General features: G+C 51.6%; 1 protein-coding gene across 1 annotated transcript; it reads right to left on the bottom strand.

Annotated features, from left to right (window-relative positions):
• Window positions 1-4,930: 4,930 nt before the first annotated feature.
• On the bottom strand, window positions 4,931-14,409 carry LOC134056961 (serine/threonine-protein kinase PAK 3-like). The gene is made up of 11 exons (XM_062513923.1): window positions 14,334-14,409; window positions 13,333-13,426; window positions 11,907-11,986; window positions 10,785-10,848; window positions 9,471-9,519; window positions 8,161-8,273; window positions 7,517-7,634; window positions 6,780-6,879; window positions 6,137-6,333; window positions 5,409-5,546; window positions 4,931-5,020 (listed from the first exon to the last, which is right to left on the bottom strand). Exons 1-11 carry the CDS (start codon window positions 14,407-14,409, stop codon window positions 4,931-4,933), a joined length of 1,119 nt encoding a protein of 372 aa, XP_062369907.1.
• Between the last annotated feature and the right edge of the window lie 4,389 nt (window positions 14,410-18,798).

Raw genomic sequence — 18,798 nt, 5'->3', positions numbered from 1 at the left:
CCAGACAGCACTTGTGGGGACAAACAAAAATCCTGCGAGAGCTCTCAGGGTGCAGCTGGCTGTCAGAGACCTCGTCGATCAGCAGGTTGCACCTGCAGGGAGCATGCCAAAGAGCTGCTCTGCCCACTGGGGCCTCCCGTGCCTGGGCACAGCAACTTTGCCTTGACAGCGCTGGGATGCGGCCGCTGACATCACAATAGCAGCTGCTCTAGGCTGCCTTGTGAAGTCACGCCGAGAAGCACACCTTCTCACTTCAGCTAAGGCCAAAAGGCACCTGCAAAGTTCTCCTCTGCTACAAAGCAACACAAAAAGGCCGCCTAGTTCCTAAGCTGTTGCTCAAGGCATCTGGGAGTAACACCAAGAACACAGGAAGCCCTTGTAGCCCACGCTGAGAAGCTGAACACGGAGGAGGGACCATGATGATGTGAGGAGAAACCAAAAAAGAGAACAGCACCTTTGGCCACTCATTGTCCTGTGTTAAATCATGAGGCTTGATGCAGGTTGGGCTCTAAAAGGCAGCATCAATGGAAATCCCCCCTTCAATGCCAGCTGTGGGACAAAACCTCAGGAAGGCCTTTCAGAGCCCTTCTTCCTCACTTGTTTGCTGCAGAACAAGGTGGGACACAGGCCTAAAAAGGTACATTGATGAAAACATGGAAAGCTAAGCAACACATCCACTAAAATCACATCATCCTCCTGCTGCACTGCTGTGGCATTTCCAAGGAGACTCGCCCATCTGAGGTGCACCTGAGGGAGCTTCCCTGAGAAAACGTGCGCCTCAGAGGGAGCTGCCTGCTGCAGATGGGAAGGAAGGAAGAAAGGAAGGAAAAGAAAGAAAGAAAGAAAGAAAGGAAGGAAGGAAAAGAAAGAAAGAAAGAAAGAAAGAAAGAAAGAAAGAAAGAAAGAAAGAAAGAAAGAAAGAAAGAAAGAAAGAAAGAAAGAAAGAAAGAAAAGAAAGAAAGAAAAGAAAGAAACAAAAGAAAGAAAGAAAGAAAAGAAAGAAAGAGAGAAAGAAAGAAAGAGAGAAAGAAAGAAAGAGAAAGAAAGAAAGAAAGAGAATAGAAGGTACCAGCATCATCGCTGTGGGCCGAGTCCCAAAGTGCTGGAAGGAGTAAAGCATTGCGCCCAAGTGGGCTGGTCCCAGAAAAACTGAAGTTTTGAGGCAGAGACCAAATAGATCACGTGCTGGAGCAGCTACGGGAAGGCAGGCTGAGGAAAACAGAAAAACCACCGCCATTCCAAAACGTGGATGCTTCCTTCTCCCTCCTCCTCTTGCATTCCAACCTCTTTTGCTGTATTTGCCATGTTGTGGTATAAGCCCAGGCAGCAAGCAAGTGCCACACACAGCCATTCTCACTCAATGCCCGGTCACCAGCAGGCTGGCCTGTGCAGAGAATTGGAAGGGTAGAAGCTGGAAAATTGCCAGGTGCAGAAAACAATTGAGCTGCATAGGGAATGCAGAAGCCTCATGCATAGGCCAAGAAACCCCTTTGAACTCATTCCCCATTTCCCAAGGGGAGGCAGGTGTTTCACATCTCCAGGACATCAGGGACCCCTCAAGCCTCACAGTGAATTGAGAAGACAAATGCCATCACTCCAAACATCCTTCCTCCTGCTGGTACCCAGCTTGAAATACTGAGCAGCATGTGGGATGGTCAGGAATATCTCTTTGGCCACTTTGGGTCCCCTGCCCTGGCTGTGTCTCCTGCCAGCCTCGTGTGCAGCATGACCCCAGGGAGCTCTGTCTGGGCAGCTCCTTCCCTAGTGCGGGGTGCCCAGCTGACACAGCCCTTGGCTCACACAGATCCAAACTGCAGAACTTTTCATCGCTCATCTTGGCCTCAGTTCCCGTAGCAGAACTCGTGTTCCCACCGTATCGGAAAAATAATATTAGGAGAAATGGGGCAACTGAGAGACTGGATAAAAAGTGCTTTCTTGCCTTATGGCATCCATCTCATAGAAAGGTGAGGCATTAAAGGTGTTACATCCAGTGCCATAGTATCAGAAGCCTTTCCCTTCTTCATTCCGATGCCTTATGTTCGTTTTTTCACTAGTCACATACTTCTGCAAAACTTGTGAGCGTCTTTTCATAGCAATCATTAATTCCTTACTTTCTGCAGCCTTGCCACAATGCATCATTTTTCAACCAATCATACAGCATTTCTAAATTCACATTGCTGCATCTTCATCTTTTCACTAACTTTAGAACAAGTTCTATTGCTACGTTTGAAAACCTTTTGCTACCTTACTTTATGTATTGCCTGGCTTGCATAACACATCTTTCTCCTTGCTTAAAACATATTTCCATTTCAACTGCAAACCTGTATTCCTCTTTCCTGTCTGCTTCACTTTTTAGCTTGTAATTCTAAAGGCCTTCCCTAAAGTCTCAGGTTAAACATTGTATCCATCTCTACCTCTGAGCCTGGATGCACAAGGCCCGGAGAGCTCTCTGGGCTTTGCATTTCCCACAAGCAAATGAGCAAAGAGCTCATTTCCCATTTCCCAAGGTGTAATGGTTTCGTTTGTTTGTTTGTTTGTTTCAGGGCCAATGTACCAATAATGTAATAGTTTAAGGTTTGCCAATTTTAATATCGTTACCTTTTGTGGTGAACTAGAATTAGGAGTAAAAGTAAAGCAGGCCAAACACTTACAAAGGGAATAAAGAAAAAGACTTTATTAACTACACAAAGAATAAGAATAATAAATTCAGAGCAGATTTTCAGACCAGCTCTTCTTTCCCCCTTTGTTACAGCTTAACAACATGCAGAGACACTTCCGTCAATTTCTTCCGTAAATTATCTTTTCCAGTTCACTTTAGGGAGAGGAGTTTCTTTTTCTTTAGCTATAAGGATCTTTTACTAAGAGAGGAAATTGCCAGTTCTCTTTTGACTCCACTTGCTCAGGATTCACAGCTGCCCGGGATCTGCTGTCAGGAAACTCCTCCCACTTCACAGTCTGTTCACAACTGAGTTGCGGGCCATGGTAAAAAGTCATGGGGTATTACTTGTAAGGATGAGCTACTCCAAGGCAAAAGTTCTCTTTAGCTCACTTCTCTCTCTGTTTATATATTATTCCCAGGAACAGAGATCCCCCTCTTTTCCTCAGGGCAAAGGATTCTTCAAACCCTTTACACCTTGCTCCACCCCCCCACCACCCCAGGTCTCTCTTTTTTTCCATGGTTTAAAGAAAATGTTTGTGAAGCACAGTCCACCCCTATAACTTACAAAAAAGATATTTCAGCCCACCTTCATGGAGTCTCTTCATTCTCCTTCCATTTAGAAACTTAGCTTTGACTTCATTGACTTTGGTGTATCTTTTCTGTTCTTCTTCCTCTCACCCACGGGAAGATGAAAGGCGGTAAGTCTTATCTGAGCATTGGAAAAAAACTTAAAATCTCCCACAGAAGTTGCAGGAGATGGGCCCGGCCATGCGGCAGCTGTGTCAGGAGCTCAGGCCACCCAGGCCACGCTGGAGGGGCAGGACGAAAACTGCAAAGTCCAGCCAGAGGAGAAATGGGTGCCAAGGCTCTGGCTCCATGGCTTTCTTCCGGCTCTCACTGCACCCGGCTCCAGCTGCAGGCCGGGGGTTCTCCCTCTGCCTTGCCCAGCACACAAAGCCGTGGGGGTCTTTTCCAAACGGGGCCCAGCTGCCTCCCCCCAGGCCATGAGGGCGGCCGGGCGGGCTCGGCCACCCCAGGGCTGCCCCGAGCCGGGGCAGGGCAGGGCCCCGCCGAGCCACGGCCGCACCGGGAAAAGGCGAGGATCCCAGCAATGGGCCTCTCCTCCTCTTGACCACTGGGGCCCCTGCTTAAAGACGGGGCCCGGCAGCCTCTGGAGCTTGGCCCTGTGCCTGGCCCGGGCCCCATACTAGAAGGGACCGGTGCTAGGCCAATGCCACACCTTAAGAGGCCGAAAATGCAAGAGAGCGTTCCCGGGGCTTACCTGCTTCAAATGTGATGCACGGAGCAAACCGACTTTTCCAATTCTTTTCTCAGGCTGTCAACAACTAAACCAGCCTCCAATTGGTCCCATCAATCCACAGAGGAAGTTCTCATGGGGAAAAACTTGCTAGTGGGCCCGCCCGCCAGGGTAAAACCAGCACACACGGGGAGGCAGGTGTTTCACATCTCCAGGACATCAGGGTCCCCTCAAGCCTCACAGTGACTTGAGAAGACAAATGCCATCACTCCAAACATCCTTCCTCCTGCAGGCACCCAGCTTGAAATACTGAGCAGCATGTCGGATGGTCAGGAATATCTCTTTGGCCACTTTGGGTCCCCTGCCCTGGCTGTGTCTCCTGCCAGCCTCGTGTGCAGCATGACCCCAGGGAGCTCTGTCTGGGCAGCTCCTTCCCTAGTGCGGGGTGCCCAGCTGACACAGCCCTTGGCTCACACAGATCCAAACTGCAGAACTTTTCATCCCTCATCTTGGCCTCAGTTCCCGTAGCAGAACGCATGTTCCTGCTGGACACTCACCTGCGCCTGAGCCTGTGGAGAAGCCTGGCTGCCTTCCTCTCTGCCCAGGGCAGCACAGACACTCCCAAACTTTCCCAGCAGCTGCCACACAACCACGGCCACAGCGGCGTGCCCAGCAGTGACACCCCTGCTCTGCTCTGTTTTGCCCTCTTCTGCTCCTCTATTCACAGCTAAAAGCCTGTATCTCCACAAGGAGGTTTGTTCTGGAGGAAGACCTCCGCCCACTTCCAAACTGACTCCCAAACCCCATCCCTCTATCTTCCCATGCTTTAGAAACACCTGACCATTCAGACTCAAATTTACAGCTTATTCACAGAAGGAAGGGAAGCTTCCAACACAGTGATGGTTTTACAGTATTTATTTTGACTATCAGCCTCAACTATCTACAAACTACAAACTACTCCTTCCAACCTACAAACTCAAAAGAACAACAAACAGCAACGGCCTCTTGCATGGCTAGAATCTTCTGTCAGCCATAAACTGCTGCGCTGCCATGATCAGAGGCGTCAGGCTGGAGGTCGGCTTGGCTGAAGTTACAAACGGATGCTGCCCAAAGAGAAAAAGAACAAATGAACTTCAGCTTTCCTCACAGGCTGAAGCAGCCTTTCTCTGGCTACCAGAGACACAGAGAAACGAGGGCAGTCTGTGCACCTCTGTCTCCCTGTCCAGGACTTTCCTGCCACAGGCAAACATGGCTTCCAGTTCCACAAATGCATGAAGCCAGAGGTCTGCATCTTAAGGAGATTTAGTCTAATTGTCATTGCAAGGCTCCTTCCAAGCCATGGCAGGCCGGGATTCTCCTTGTTTTTCCTTTGGAAAGCCCCCAGAATGGAGATTCTTAGGAGCGGGGCCCACCTGACGCCTTGGACTTGAGCAGAGGAGGAGCCCCTGGCAGTGGGTAGCTGGCACAGCCTGTAGCTGCTCTGCCTTTTACCTGCAGAAGTTCCTGGGCAGACCAGCGCCTGTCCTCGTCTGTCTCCAGGCAGCAGTGCAGAAAGTCTCGCAACCAAGCCGACTGCTGCCTGGGCTTCTGCAGCTTCGGGGTGCCCCCGGTGCTGATCAGCTGTCGAGCCTAGAGAAGAAGGCAACGCCACACTCCACCTGTCTCCTTCGCACCCAAAACTGCTCACCCACACCCCGCTGGCCAAGCTGCACTCTCACAAGTGGCCCTTTCTTCCCCGCCAGAGGCTGCGACATGCCTTTCCCACCCCAACCAACTGAACCCAAAGCCAGAGGCAACCACAGCCAGGCCAATGTGCAAAGGCTCCTGCCTTCAGCCCTGATTTCATGGGCTGATTGGGAATCAGGAGCAAATCCATCAGCAAAAGCACACTCGGCTTCTCCGAGGACTGACACCAGCTCTACCGCCGCTTTGGAAGAGGGACTTTGGTCTAACTCTACTCATCCCAAGGATTCTTCCGTAACATGCAGCTTGGCGCTGCTCACTGCTCCCTTAGGCAAAGCTGCCACCAAGCCAATGGCATCAGCGTACTTTGGGCCGTTCCGAATTCAAGGGCAAGGGGAATAATACAGGGCAAGAAGCACAAGAGACTATGCAGGCCGGGAGCTATGGTCTTCAGGTGTTACCAAGCTTGGCAGGCAGAAGAACGGGGGCAGATTTTCTTAGAGGGACAGGAGCATCTGAGAGAAGTTGCAGCGCACCGTGCGGGAGGTTTCCATCAGGTAAGGAGGAGCTCCTTCCACCATCTCCATCCCCACGATGCCAAAGGACCAGATGTCCACTTTGGGGCCGTAGGGCTTCCTGGTGAAAATTTCAGGCGCCATCCAGTAAGTAGTCCCGACAGCCGATCTGCGTTTGCTCTGCTCAGCCGTGAGCTGAGCAGCGAGGCCAAAATCAGCTGAGGAGAAAAAACACACTCGGATCAAGCCAGCGTGAAGTAGGAAAGCAAAGAGAAGAAGTCCCCACTCTCCCAGTGCCCAAGAAGGCAGTGTGGAATCCAAAGGGAATGCAAACGGGAATGGCATGCTGGCATTCCTAACAGCTGCAGCTGAGGAAATAGCAGATGGGCCACTTAGCAAAAGCCCCCCGTTTCACACAGTGGCTTTTAGTTCCCTGAAGCTCCAGACTGAAACTGCCTTGCTTGCGTGAGGGCACACACAGCCCAAAGCCCCTCCTGACACCTTCTTCCCAGCCACACCGCCCTGCACCTTGTGGCTGTGCTCTGCGCTTGCAGCAGGGCAGCCTGCACTGCCACAGGCACCACTCTTGGGCAACTGGAAGTCACTCAAATGCACCCCCAGCCCACAGCCCACCACGGCTGGGCCTGCCCTTAACAACACCCACCCAGCTTGACAGATCCATCCAAGCCCAGGAGAATGTTGTGGCTTTTGATGTCTCGGTGGATCACTTGCTTGCAGTGAAGGAAATCCAGGCCTTGCAGGCACTGAGGGAGGAAAAACAAACAGGAGATCTGACTTCGTCCCTCATGCAGTGCAGTGGCACATCTGCAAGACTGACTTGCTGGGGGACGCCGAGCCATGGCAGGCAAGGCTGAGGGGAGGGCAAGAGCTTGCTGCTGCAACATGACGACAGCAGGGCCTTTCTAAGAGAGGGTGTATTCGCTTTGAAAGAGAAAGGGCAATGCTTTTTCTGGCCAGTGCCCTGCAAACACAGACTGAAGGAGCACCGCTGCAGTGCCTGTGCTCTCTCCAGCCAGATGACAGCAAATGCCTTTGCAAATGCCCCTTTGGGTGCAAAGCTCTCCTTGGAGGCTGAGCTCTGGCAGAGTCCTGTGAGTGTCTCTTTGTCTTTGCCACTCGGTTGACACTGTGCCAGCAGCACGGCTGCTCTTACAGGGAAGGAATGCAGCACACACAGGCAGCAGGCAAGTGTTTGCAGAGGCCAACGCAAACAAACGCACTAGAAGAAGGGCCCGCACCTTGGCAGGCCCTCCAGATGCACTTGCCCCCGCTCTGCCAGTCACAAGAGATAGGCAGAAAGGAAGCTCGGAAGATGAAATCAATCCTCCCCTTCCCACCCATTCCACCCAAGCCATGGCAAGCACCAACGCAATCCCTTACCTCGCGGGACACAGCTGCTATCTCTCCTTCTGCCATTTGGATCTCCCTAATGACATCGTGCAAAGACCCTCCGTCCATGTATTCCATCACGAGCCAGAGTTCCTCGTGCACCAGGTAGCTGAAAGGAGGAAACAACCACCTGCAGGTGAACGCGTGCGCTTGCGTGACCTGATGGACCCTTTTGTCCGTGTCTCTCTCCGAGGAAGACAGGACGAAGGGAATAGGCATTCACAAGGCTCTACAGGGCTTGAACTCTGTGCAGTAGAAAAGACTGCTTGGTATGCACAGCTGTGCAACAGGCCATGGGAAATACCATCTCCAGTGCTTTGTCAGAACTCAAGAACCCTGGGGGAAAAATCAAACACCAAACCCAACAGGACAATGGGCACGGAGGGCAGGAACTTGGAGGCTGCTGACGCAGTAAAATTGGGCCGAGACCTGGTCTTTGAAAGCGCACTTCAAACTAGATATGCCGCAAAAGATAAATGCAGCCCCCATGCAAACTCCTCCAAGATGCTGTGGATCAGCCCAGAAAGGGGAAGGAATTAGCAGCTCCACCCTCTGCCAGCAACCAAAGGAGTGCTTGAACCTCTGGCTTGCAGCACGTCAGTGACCCTTCACGGCAGAAGAGCAGAACCACTCACCTGTCTACATAGTTCACCACATTGGCGTTCTTATTGTCCCGCATGACCTGGATTTCATTCACGCACAGTTCGTTGCTCTTCACTTGCAACAGACTGATTTTCTTTATGGCCACCTAAAACGACATGCAAACCATGGATCAAAGAAGTCGATGGCACAGGAACACAAGGCCAACAGGGACACTGTGATTTAGGGATGATACAGCTGCGCTGTGCCAAAATGCCTTGGGACTGGACATCAGAGGAACCGGAAGCTGAGCTTGCAAGAGCCCTTTACACTGCTTCCTTGGTCGCCACTCCCAGGACACACAGCCAGAAACCCTTTGCCTTGCAAACCTGGCAGAAACACAGTCTCAACTCTCCAGCTCAAAGCTCTAACCACCCTCGCTGCACCCACATTCTTCCCCCAGGGCCTCACTTTATCATCCCCATTTTGAATTCACGCACCACTTGCAAGCAGGAAACAACTTAGGCCTAGGAAAAATGGAGCAAAACTCCTGGGAAACCTTGGCCATTTCTAGGGGGCTTGATCATTACTCCGGTGGCCACCGGCATTCTTCACTGCACAACAACAGGGCAAACCCTTACAGATATGACAGATAAAATGCCGCCCTACAAACATCCTGACCGTCCCCCCCAGCCCACCCCACACCCCCCAGAGAAATAAAAACCGACAGATTTTATGGAAAAATTGTTGTCATGATGAGAACATCATTAAGGACACATCAAAAAAAAACAAGGCTAGCACATCCTCACTTCAGCAATTTTCCATTTGTTCTGCTAAAATGCTTTTTAGCACACCAGTGACATTTGCAATTCCTGACTGATTCTAAAAAGAAATAGCTCATGCCTTGATCCTCTAGCGATACACACCAGGCTCTGAGCAGGGCTTAGGCCCTCGAGAGACTCCTTGCAGACCTCTCTCTCTAAGCACAGTTCCCAAGGGCAGCACTGCACGTGCCTAAGGAACTACCATCAAAATTCCCATGGATTTGCTGACAGCGCGAAAGGAGAAGTCGGGAACCGCGAGCCAAAGCCCCAAAGGGCACCGCCATTCTCTAAGACACCGCCTTGCCACTAAGAACCAGCTAGCGTGTCCTCCTCAGAAAGACAGCCCTTGGCCTCCTTGCATTGCTTGCGGCAGCTCAGAAGGACACAGTCTGTCCCCACTGGGCTTGGCAGGCAGACCCTGCTCTGCACTTCAGTTGCCTTTGCAGCAAAGCTCTACTGGCGACCCAAAGCTCAGGCACAGCTCACAGCACAGGGGAGGGCACTCGAGAGCTGCACAAGCTGCAGCACCGCTTGACGCTTACCTCTTCTCCTGTGGCAGTCTCCACTGCCGTGCACATAGTGCCGAAACCCCTAGAAACAAAACAGCAGCAGAGAAAGGAGAAGTCCTTTAGTCCCTGCAGAAGCCAGACACTGTGGCCCAAGGAGGAAAAAGAGGCCAGGGACAAACAGCAAATGCACCGCGACACATTCTGCTCTGGCTCCTTTCCCCCTTTCTCTTTCTGTGTCCGTGCGTGTCTGTGATTTTTCCAGACACACACACACACACACACACACACACATGGCCGTTGGGCCTGCTCACACTTCTCCTTGCAGTGGATGTGCCACACTCAGGCACCTCCACACAGGCCTTCTGAGAAGCCTGAAGCCATGTCACAGACATCAGAAGAAAACCTCTCAACACACATCCTTTCTGCAGCTGACAAGGAAAGTAGTCTCCAGCCACAGCTGCAGCCACAGGCAGAGCAGGCACAGGTCTCCACTGCTGCACACACAAATGGAGAAGTGCTCAAAGCAGAAGATCCTCAGACAGCTGCCTTCTGGCTCCAGAGCCATGGGCAGCTGCTTCTCTTGGGTGCAGCAGACACAGGAAGCACTCTACTTTTCAGGGGACTTCTTCTACATTTGGCTCCTCCCAGAGGAAATGTTGCAAATCAATCCCACTGACAGTCAGCAGAGCTGGCTTTCAGTAGGGAATAGCTTGGTGCTTTCTTTGCAGGAAAGGCCGCAACCCCACAGGATCCACGAGGGCTCTCCCCTCAGGCACTCGATGCCTTTTCCTCTAGAGTGCATTGGCATTGGACACTGGCCTGAAGCTTTGGCTTTTGCCACCTCAGCTACAAAAGAGAGCTGCTTCTTTTGTGTCTGCTTTTGGGCTCTAGACTAGCTAGGTGGTCATCCTGACCACTGAACCTTGTTTTCAGCAAAACGCTGGAACAAAGCTTCCTGAGAGCTGTTCCCTGACAGCCCGCAGCTGCTACCTTGACCTTGGAGGCAATGAAGTTTTTCCTCCTTTCATTGCCACGGATCCTGTATCCTTTTGGGACACAGAGAAATGATTTGTCCCAAGAAAAGCGGCAAGAGGGGGAAAGACACTTGAGGGACAGGAGATGTGCCAGGTGCTGCTCCTTGCTGCAGAAAGGACCATTCCAGCATCCAGGTGTCTTTGCCATGCCTTCAGACCACAGCTATCAATGCTGACCAAAACTGAGACATAGCAGCGTCTCAGCGCAGCGTCTGCACAGCTTTGCAGCTTGCCTGACATCACTCCGGCGACAGGTGACAGCAGCAAAGTACACAGCCCCTCCCTTTGAAGAAGCACCTGTGGCTGCACTCACCCTTTGCCAATAATTTCCAGTTCTGTATATTTAGCCTCCGGATCTCCTTCGCTCACCAGCATCCCTGTAAAAACCCAAAGGAAAGATGCTCACTTCAAAACTGAGATGCCAGCCTGCAGCAGATCACCAAGGCAGCCCCACTCTCTGGCCCACTGGGCCCTTTCAACTCCCTCACTGGACAAACAACAACACCATTGCCGCACCAGCACCACCAGCAGCACCACCAAAACAACAGCAGCAGGACAAGCAGCTCTGCAGCACATACGGTCTGCACTAAACTAGAAGCCTAAACTAAAATCTAAGCACGTGGAGAAACAGTCCAAGGACACAGAGATCAGAAGGCCACGACCAAGACAAGTGAGTGTGGTCTATAAAACCCAAACCTTTCTGTTCTTGGCCATGAACACTCTGTGCCATTCAACAAAAGCTTGCATCCTTGCAAGCAGCAAAGGCACCTTGGCTTCTGCAATCAATTTGTATCAACAGCTGCCCGCTCCAGAAGCGGAAGAATAGTGCCCAGTGCTTCCAGCAGAGGCATGATCTCCGCCTTGAAGCAGCACTTTACCTAAACAATGCCTTTCTGGCTTGCAAGAGCAGCAGCAGCAGCTGACGTTGCAACCTATTGCCATGGGCCTTAACAATGAGGTTCCTCAGCCTTCAGGAGAGGCTATGATCTGAAGATGACCTTGGCTGTGCCCCACAGGAGCTGGGCCCCACAGGAGCTCCCTGAAGTCGCCTCATTCACAAGGTCCCGGCCTCCTGCTCAGCCACAAACCATCTCTCTTTTGCCTTTTGTACTGAGGCAAGCTCAGGCAAAGCCAAAGCACGCCAGGCTGCCCTCAGAGGCAGCAGCAAGAGCCCGCTGTTCCTTCAGCACCTCCAAGCACAACAACAGCTCCTGTGTGGAGGCCGCAGCAGCCGACACTCAGCCCAGCAGGAACTGCAGGTGGGACAGCTCACGCTGACACACGATCACACAGGGCACTGCTCCAGCACACAGGCATCACAAAGGACATACTCAGCAGGGCCAGGCACTCGTCCTCTGTCCTCTCTCTAAGCAGCTGCTCCATGCTGCCCGAGGAACTACTTGTGCTCCAGGTGCACGAGCTGCTCGCGCTTGACTTTCCAGCTTGGGGACAGGAGGCTTCTTCAGAGCCGGCAGCTGCAGCTCGTGCCGGCGCCAGGCCAGAGGAAGTGGAGCTCTGGGACAAGAAACAAATTTGGGTCAGAAACACGCCTGCCACAGATGCCCCTCCAATCCCATTTCAAATGCAAGCCCCTTGGAAGATGCTGCTGGCCACATCCTGGGCTCTTCACCTCTCGGCTTTTGCTGCCCCCTTCTCTCACACAAGGCGCAAATTCCAAAGGCTGCTTTTACCCCATGCACAACATGACCCCAAAGACACCGCTGACCAAAGCAGGCGCTTACTGATGTTGGCTGCTCAGGCCGTGGGCTGACAGCAGGGACAGGTTCATTAGCACCTTCCTCCTCTTCAGCCTCTTCCTTGACTCCAAGTTCAGCAAGAGCAGGGGCTGGTGCTGCCCTTGGGCTCTGGGCACAGACAGCAGCGGGAGGGACAGGAAAGAACCTGTCATTCAGAACCTGACAGATATTCAGCTACAGGCCCCTGCTGCAGCTTAGCTGCTCCTTGAGCTCCCCACAGCTGCTGATGAGCAGGGCCAGGTCCCTCCAGGGGACAGTGGCTCCTCCATATCCTGCAAGGCTGTCAAGTGCATCTTTGCACGGCTCTCCTCACCAGAGATAGGGAGCCTGCACAGCCACTGGCCACCAGGGGCCTCACTTGTACCCCAGCAGCATCCAAAGACACCCTAATGCTACCTCTTGTCTCTTGCTAAGAGGAATTCACAGCCCCTATCAGAGTGGTGGGGAACGGATGCCTAAATGTCCAAGTTCCACACCCCTTTCCCAGGGGTGAAACACTCTGCAAGTGCCAGAAAGATTCCAGCCGGACTCAGCATCTTCAACTACGCAGGGGAGGTGCTGTCTGATCAAAAACTTCCAGCTCTCCTTTGCTCCAGCCACAGGGCCACTCCCAGCTGCCACTTACTGATGCTGGATGCTCAGGCCCCACAGTAGCAGCAGCTGCAGCTTGGTGGGCATCTTCCTCCCCTTTGGCCTCTTCTTCAGGAAGATGCGCAGCCGCAGGAGGCTCTGAGGTTGCTTTTGGGCTCTGCAGACAGACAGCAACGGGAGGGACAGGCAACCTTCTTGATATTCAGCTCTAGAACCCAGATGCACTAAGGAGGAATCATCTGGATTCTAAGTTGCTCAGCCCCCAGCTAATTGCACCAATCAGAGCAGACTGCGCTCTCTTGCACAGGAGAAATTCCATCATGCATTCAAGCAACGAGCAACCCCACTTTCCACTGCTTAAAAGCTCTGAAATGGAACTGGGCAAAACAGACACACATCCTCCACACATTGCTGCTGCTGCTGCTGCTGCTGCTGCTGCTGCTGCAGAGAGCCCGCACTGTACTTTCATTCATCCAAGCAGGCTGGCACTGGACTGCAGCAGGCCCAGCTCACAGCTTGCTCCACAGCTGTCCAATGCTACCAACGCCAAAGGCTCCTTTCCCACTCACCCAAGGGCTGGATTCTCTCCAGGCACGGGCGATGTGACCTGCAACACACAAAGGAAAAAGAACCCCATGCTGTGAGAAAACTGCCCGCTCTGGGAAAACCCACCAAAAAGTCAACCCAAAGCCAGAGCATACTGCTTTCACTCCATGCCTCCAGCAGCAAGCCTCGTGTCACACAGCAAGCAAGACAACAGCACAAAGGATTGCCTCGTGTCTGTCTTTTGTCCTCTTTGGCCACTCAAGCCCCAGAAACCTGAGGCCCATGAAGTCCAAGTTCTGAAACAGTCATTGTTTCTGCCCTGCCCCACCCAGCAGGAGCTACAGCTCGTCTCCTTCCTGTATTTCAGTTTTCTGAAGAGATGCAAGCGTCAGTTGCCACGAGCTTGCTGAAAACTTTTGCCCAGAAAACGCTTCAGCCCAAGCCCTTTAGCCATGGTGGCAGTTCTAATGTGACGCCGCACAGCAACACCTCCTGTGCCCAGCAGCATACCGGAACTTGTCTGAAATGTCTATTTCAAGGGCCTTTCCCAAGCTGATTCTGTGATTTCCTCACAGAGGGAAGGGCTCTTTCAGCACACAGGAACTGTCAAGTCCCACACACATGTGCTGGGATGGGGGAATGCAGACAAGAAGAGGCTTCTCCTCAGTCCTGGAGAGCAGCGCAGTTTTTCCAAGTGCTCCTTCTAAGCTCTCCCTGTCTTCCTCTCTTAGAAGTTGTCATTCTTGAGCCAGCAAACGCAGGAGATTCCAGACTCCACCGCCACAGGCCATGCCGTGTGGGGAGAAGAAGCCCAGCAGGCTACATTACAAATGCAGCCCACGCCCCGCTGGCTAGAGACACCCCCTTGTCAGCTGCAGCTGCTGACAGACAGCAGCTTTACCCAACAAAAGGCCTCTTCATGGCCTTTGGCCTTCCATCTGCTGCACCGAATAGAAGCGCCTACTTACGTGCCAGGTGGGTGAAAAAGTAGCCAGAATAAGCCACGGTAAAAGCCGTGCAAACTGCAGCACACACTCTCTCCATGGCGGGAGCTATGCTGCTCAAGTCGGCACCAGACAGCACTTGTGGGGACAAACAAAAATCCTGCGAGAGCTCTCAGGGTGCAGCTGGCTGTCAGAGACCTCGTCGATCAGCAGGTTGCACCTGCAGGGAGCATGCCAAAGAGCTGCTCTGCCCACTGAGGCCTCCCGTGCCTGGGCACAGCAACTTTGCCTTGACAGCGCTGGGATGCGGCCGCTGACATCACAATAGCAGCTGCTCTAGGCTGCCTTGTGAAGTCACGCCGAGAAGCACACCTTCTCACTTCAGCTAAGGCCAAAAGGCACCTGCAAAGTTCTCCTCTGCTACAAAGCAACACAAAAAGGCCGCCTAGTTCCTAAGCTGCTGCTCAAGGCATCTGGGAGTAACACCAAGAACACAGGAAGCCCTTGTAGCCCACGCTGAGAAGCTGAACACGGAGGAGGGACCATGATGATGTGAGGAGAAACCAAAAAAGAGAACAGCACCTTTGGCCACTCATTGTCCTGTGTTAAATCATGAGGCTTGATGCAGGTTGGGCTCTAAAAGGCAGCATCAATGGAAATCCCCCCTTCAATGCCAGCTGTGGGACAAAACCTCAGGAAGGCCTTTCAGAGCCCTTCTTCCTCACTTGTTTGCTGCAGAACAAGGTGGGACACAGGCCTAAAAAGGTACATTGATGAAAACATGGAAAGCTAAGCAACACATCCACTAAAATCACATCATCCTCCTGCTGCACTGCTGTGGCATTTCCAAGGAGACTCGGCCATCTGAGGTGCACCTCAGGGAGCTTCCCTGGGCAAACGTGTGCCTCAGAGGGAGCTGCCTGCTGCAGATGGGAAGGAAGGAAGAAAGGAAGGAAAAGAAAGAAAGAAAGAAAGAAAGAAAGAAAGAAAGAAAGAAAGAAAGAAAGAAAGAAAGAAAGAAAGAAAGAAAGGAAGGAAGGAAGGAAGGAAGGAAGAAAGAAAGAAAGAAAGAAAGAAAGAAAGAAAGAAAGAAAGAAAGAAAGAAAGAAAGAAAGAAAGAAAGAAAGAAAGAAAGAAAGAAAGAAAGAAAGAAAGAAAGAAAGAAAGAAAGAAAGAAAAAGAAATAAAGAATGAAAGTGAATAGAAGGTACCAGCATCATCGCTGTGGGCCGAGTCCCAAAGTGCTGGAAGGAGTAAAGCAGTGCGCCCAAGTGGGCTGGTCCCAGAAAAACTGAAGTTTTGAGGCAGAGACCAAATAGATCACGTGCTGGAGCAGCTATGGGAAGGCAGGCTGAGGAAAACAGAAAAACCACCGCCATTCCAAAACGTGGATGCTTCCATCTCCCTCCTCCTCTTGCATTCCAACCTCTTTTGCTGTATTTGCCATGTTGTGGTTTAAGCCCAGGCAGCAAGCAAGTGCCACACACAGCCATTCTCACTCAATGCCCGGTCACCAGCAGGCTGGCCTGTGCAGAGAATTGGAAGGGCAGAAGCTGGAAAATTGCCAGGTGCAGAAAACAATTGAGCTGCATAGGGAATGCAGAAGCCTCATGCATAGGCCAAGAAACCCCTTTGAACTCATTCCCCATTTCCCAAGGGGAGGCAGGTGTTTCACATCTCCAGGACATCAGGGACCCCTCAAGCCTCACAGTGACTTGAGAAGACAAATGCCATCACTCCAAACATCCTTCCTCCTGCAGGCATCCAGCTTGAAATACTGAACAGCATGTGGGATGGTCAGGAATATCTCTTTGGCCACTTTGGGTCCCCTGCCCTGGCTGTGTCTCCTGCCAGCCTCGTGTGCAGCATGACCCCAGGGAGCTCTGTCTGGGCAGCTCCTTCCCTAGTGCGGGGTGCCCAGCTGACACAGCCCTTGGCTCACACAGATCCAAACTGCAGAACTTTTCATCCCTCATCTTGGCCTCAGTTCCCATAGCAGAACTCGTGTTCCCACCGTATCGGAAAAATAATGTTAGGAGAAATGGGGCAACTGAGAGACTGGATAAAAAGTGCTTTCTTGCCTTATGGCATCAATCTCATAGAAAGGTGAGGCATTAAATGTGTTACATCCAGTGCCATAGTATCAGAAGCCTTTCCCTTCTTCATACCGATGCCTTATGTTCGTTTTTTCACTAGTCACATACTTCTGCAAAACTTGTGAACATCTTTTCATAGCAATCATTAATTCCTTACTTTCTGCAGCCTTGCCACAATGCATCATTTTTCAACCAATCATACAGCATTTCTAAATTCACATTGCTGCATCTTCATCTTTTCACTAACTTTAGAACAAGTTCTATTGCTACGTTTGAAAACCTTTTGCTACCTTACTTAACGTATTGCCTGGCTTGCATAACACATCTTTCTCCTTGCTTAAAACATATTTCCATTTCAACTGCAAACCTCTATTCCTCTTTCCTGTCTGCTTCACTTTTTAGCTTGTAATTCTAAAGGCTTTCCCTAAAGTCTCAGGTTAAATAAACATTGTATCCATCTCTACCTCTGAGCCTGGATGCACAAGGCCCGGAGAGCTCTCTGGGCTTTGCATTTCTCACAAGCGAATGAGCAAAGAGCTCATTTCCCATTTCCCAAGGTGTAATGGTTTCGTTTGTTTGTTTGTTTGTTTCCGGGCCAATGTACCAATAATGTAATAGTTTAAGGTTTGCCAATTTTAATATCGTTACCTTTTGTGGTGAACTAGAATTAGGAGTAAAAGTAAAGCAGGCCAAACACTTACAAAGGGAATAAAGAAAAAGACTTTATTAACTACACAAAGAATAAGAATAATAAATTCAGAGCAGATTTTCAGACCAGCTCTTCTTTCCCCCTTTGTTACAGCTTAACAACATGCAGAGACACTTCCGTCAATTTCTTCCGTGAATTATCTTTTCCAGTTCACTTTAGGGAGAGGAGTTTCTTTTTCTTTAGCTATAAGGATCTTTTACTAAGAGAGGAAATTGCCAGTTCTCTTTTGACTCCACTTGCTCAGGATTCACAGCTGCCCGGGATCTGCTGTCAGGAAACTCCTCCCACTTCACAGTCTGTTCACAACTGAGTTGCGGGCCATGGTAAAAAGTCATGGGGTATTACTTGTAAGGATGAGCTACTCCAAGGCAAAAGTTCTCTTTAGCTCACTTCTCTCTCTGTTTATATATTATTCCCAGGAACAGAGATCCCCCTCTTTTCCTCAGGGCAAAGGATTCTTCAAACCCTTTACACCTTGCTCCACCCCCCCACCACCCCAGGTCTCTCTTTTTTTCCATGGTTTAAAGAAAATGTTTGTGAAGCACAGTCCACCCCTATAACTTACAAAAAAGATATTTCAGCCCACCTTCATGGAGTCTCTTCATTCTCCTTCCATTTAGAAACTTAGCTTTGACTTCATTGACTTTGGTGTATCTTTTCTGTTCTTCTTCCTCTCACCCACGGGAAGATGAAAGGCGGTAAGTCTTATCTGAGCATTGGAAAAAAACTTAAAATCTCCCACAGAAGTTGCAGGAGATGGGCCCGGCCATGCGGCAGCTGTGTCAGGAGCTCAGGCCGCCCAGGCCACGCTGGAGGGGCAGGACGAAAACTGCAAAGTCCAGCCAGAGGAGAAATGGGTGCCAAGGCTCTGGCTCCATGGCTTTCTTCCGGCTCTCACTGCACCCGGCTCCAGCTGCAGGCCGGGGGTTCTCCCTCTGCCTTGCCCAGCACACAAAGCCGTGGGGGGCTCTCCCAAACCGGGCCCAGCTGCCTCCCCCCAGGCCGTGAGGGCGGCCGGGCGGGCTCGGCCACCCCAGGGCTGCTCCGAGCCGGGGCAGGGCAGGGCCCCGCCGAGCCACGGCCGCACCGGGAAAAGGCGAGGATCCCAGCAATGGGCCTCTCCTCCTCTTGACCACTGGGGCCCCTGCTTAAAGACGGGCCCCGGCAGCCTCTGGAGCCTGGCCCTGTGCCTGGCCCGGGCCCCATACTAGAAGGGACCGGTGCTAGGCCAATGCCACACCTTAAGAGGCCAAAAATGCAAGAGAGCGTTCCCGGGGCTTACCTGCTTCAAATGTGATGCACGGAGCAAACCGACTTTTCCAATTCTTTTCTCAGGCTGTCAACAACTAAACCAGCCTCCAATTGGTCCCATCAATCCACAGAGGAAGTTCTCATGGGGAAAAACTTGCTAGTGGGCCCGCCCGCCAGGGTAAAACCAGCACACAAGGGGAGGCAGGTGTTTCACATCTCCAGGACATCAGGGACCCCTCAAGCCTCACAGTGACTTGAGAAGACAAATGCCATCACTCCAAACATCCTTCCTCCTGCAGGCATCCAGCTTGAAATACTGAACAGCATGTGGGATGGTCAGGAATATCTCTTTGGCCACTTTGGGTCCCCTGCCCTGGCTGTGTCTCCTGCCAGCCTCGTGTGCAGCATGACCCCAGGGAGCTCTGTCTGGGCA

This window comes from Cinclus cinclus, chromosome Z, assembly GCF_963662255.1.
Source record: "Cinclus cinclus chromosome Z, bCinCin1.1, whole genome shotgun sequence".
NCBI lineage: Eukaryota > Metazoa > Chordata > Aves > Passeriformes > Cinclidae > Cinclus > Cinclus cinclus.
The sequence above is the reverse complement of the archived record's forward strand: the minus strand, read 5'-3'. Positions and strand labels throughout refer to the sequence as shown.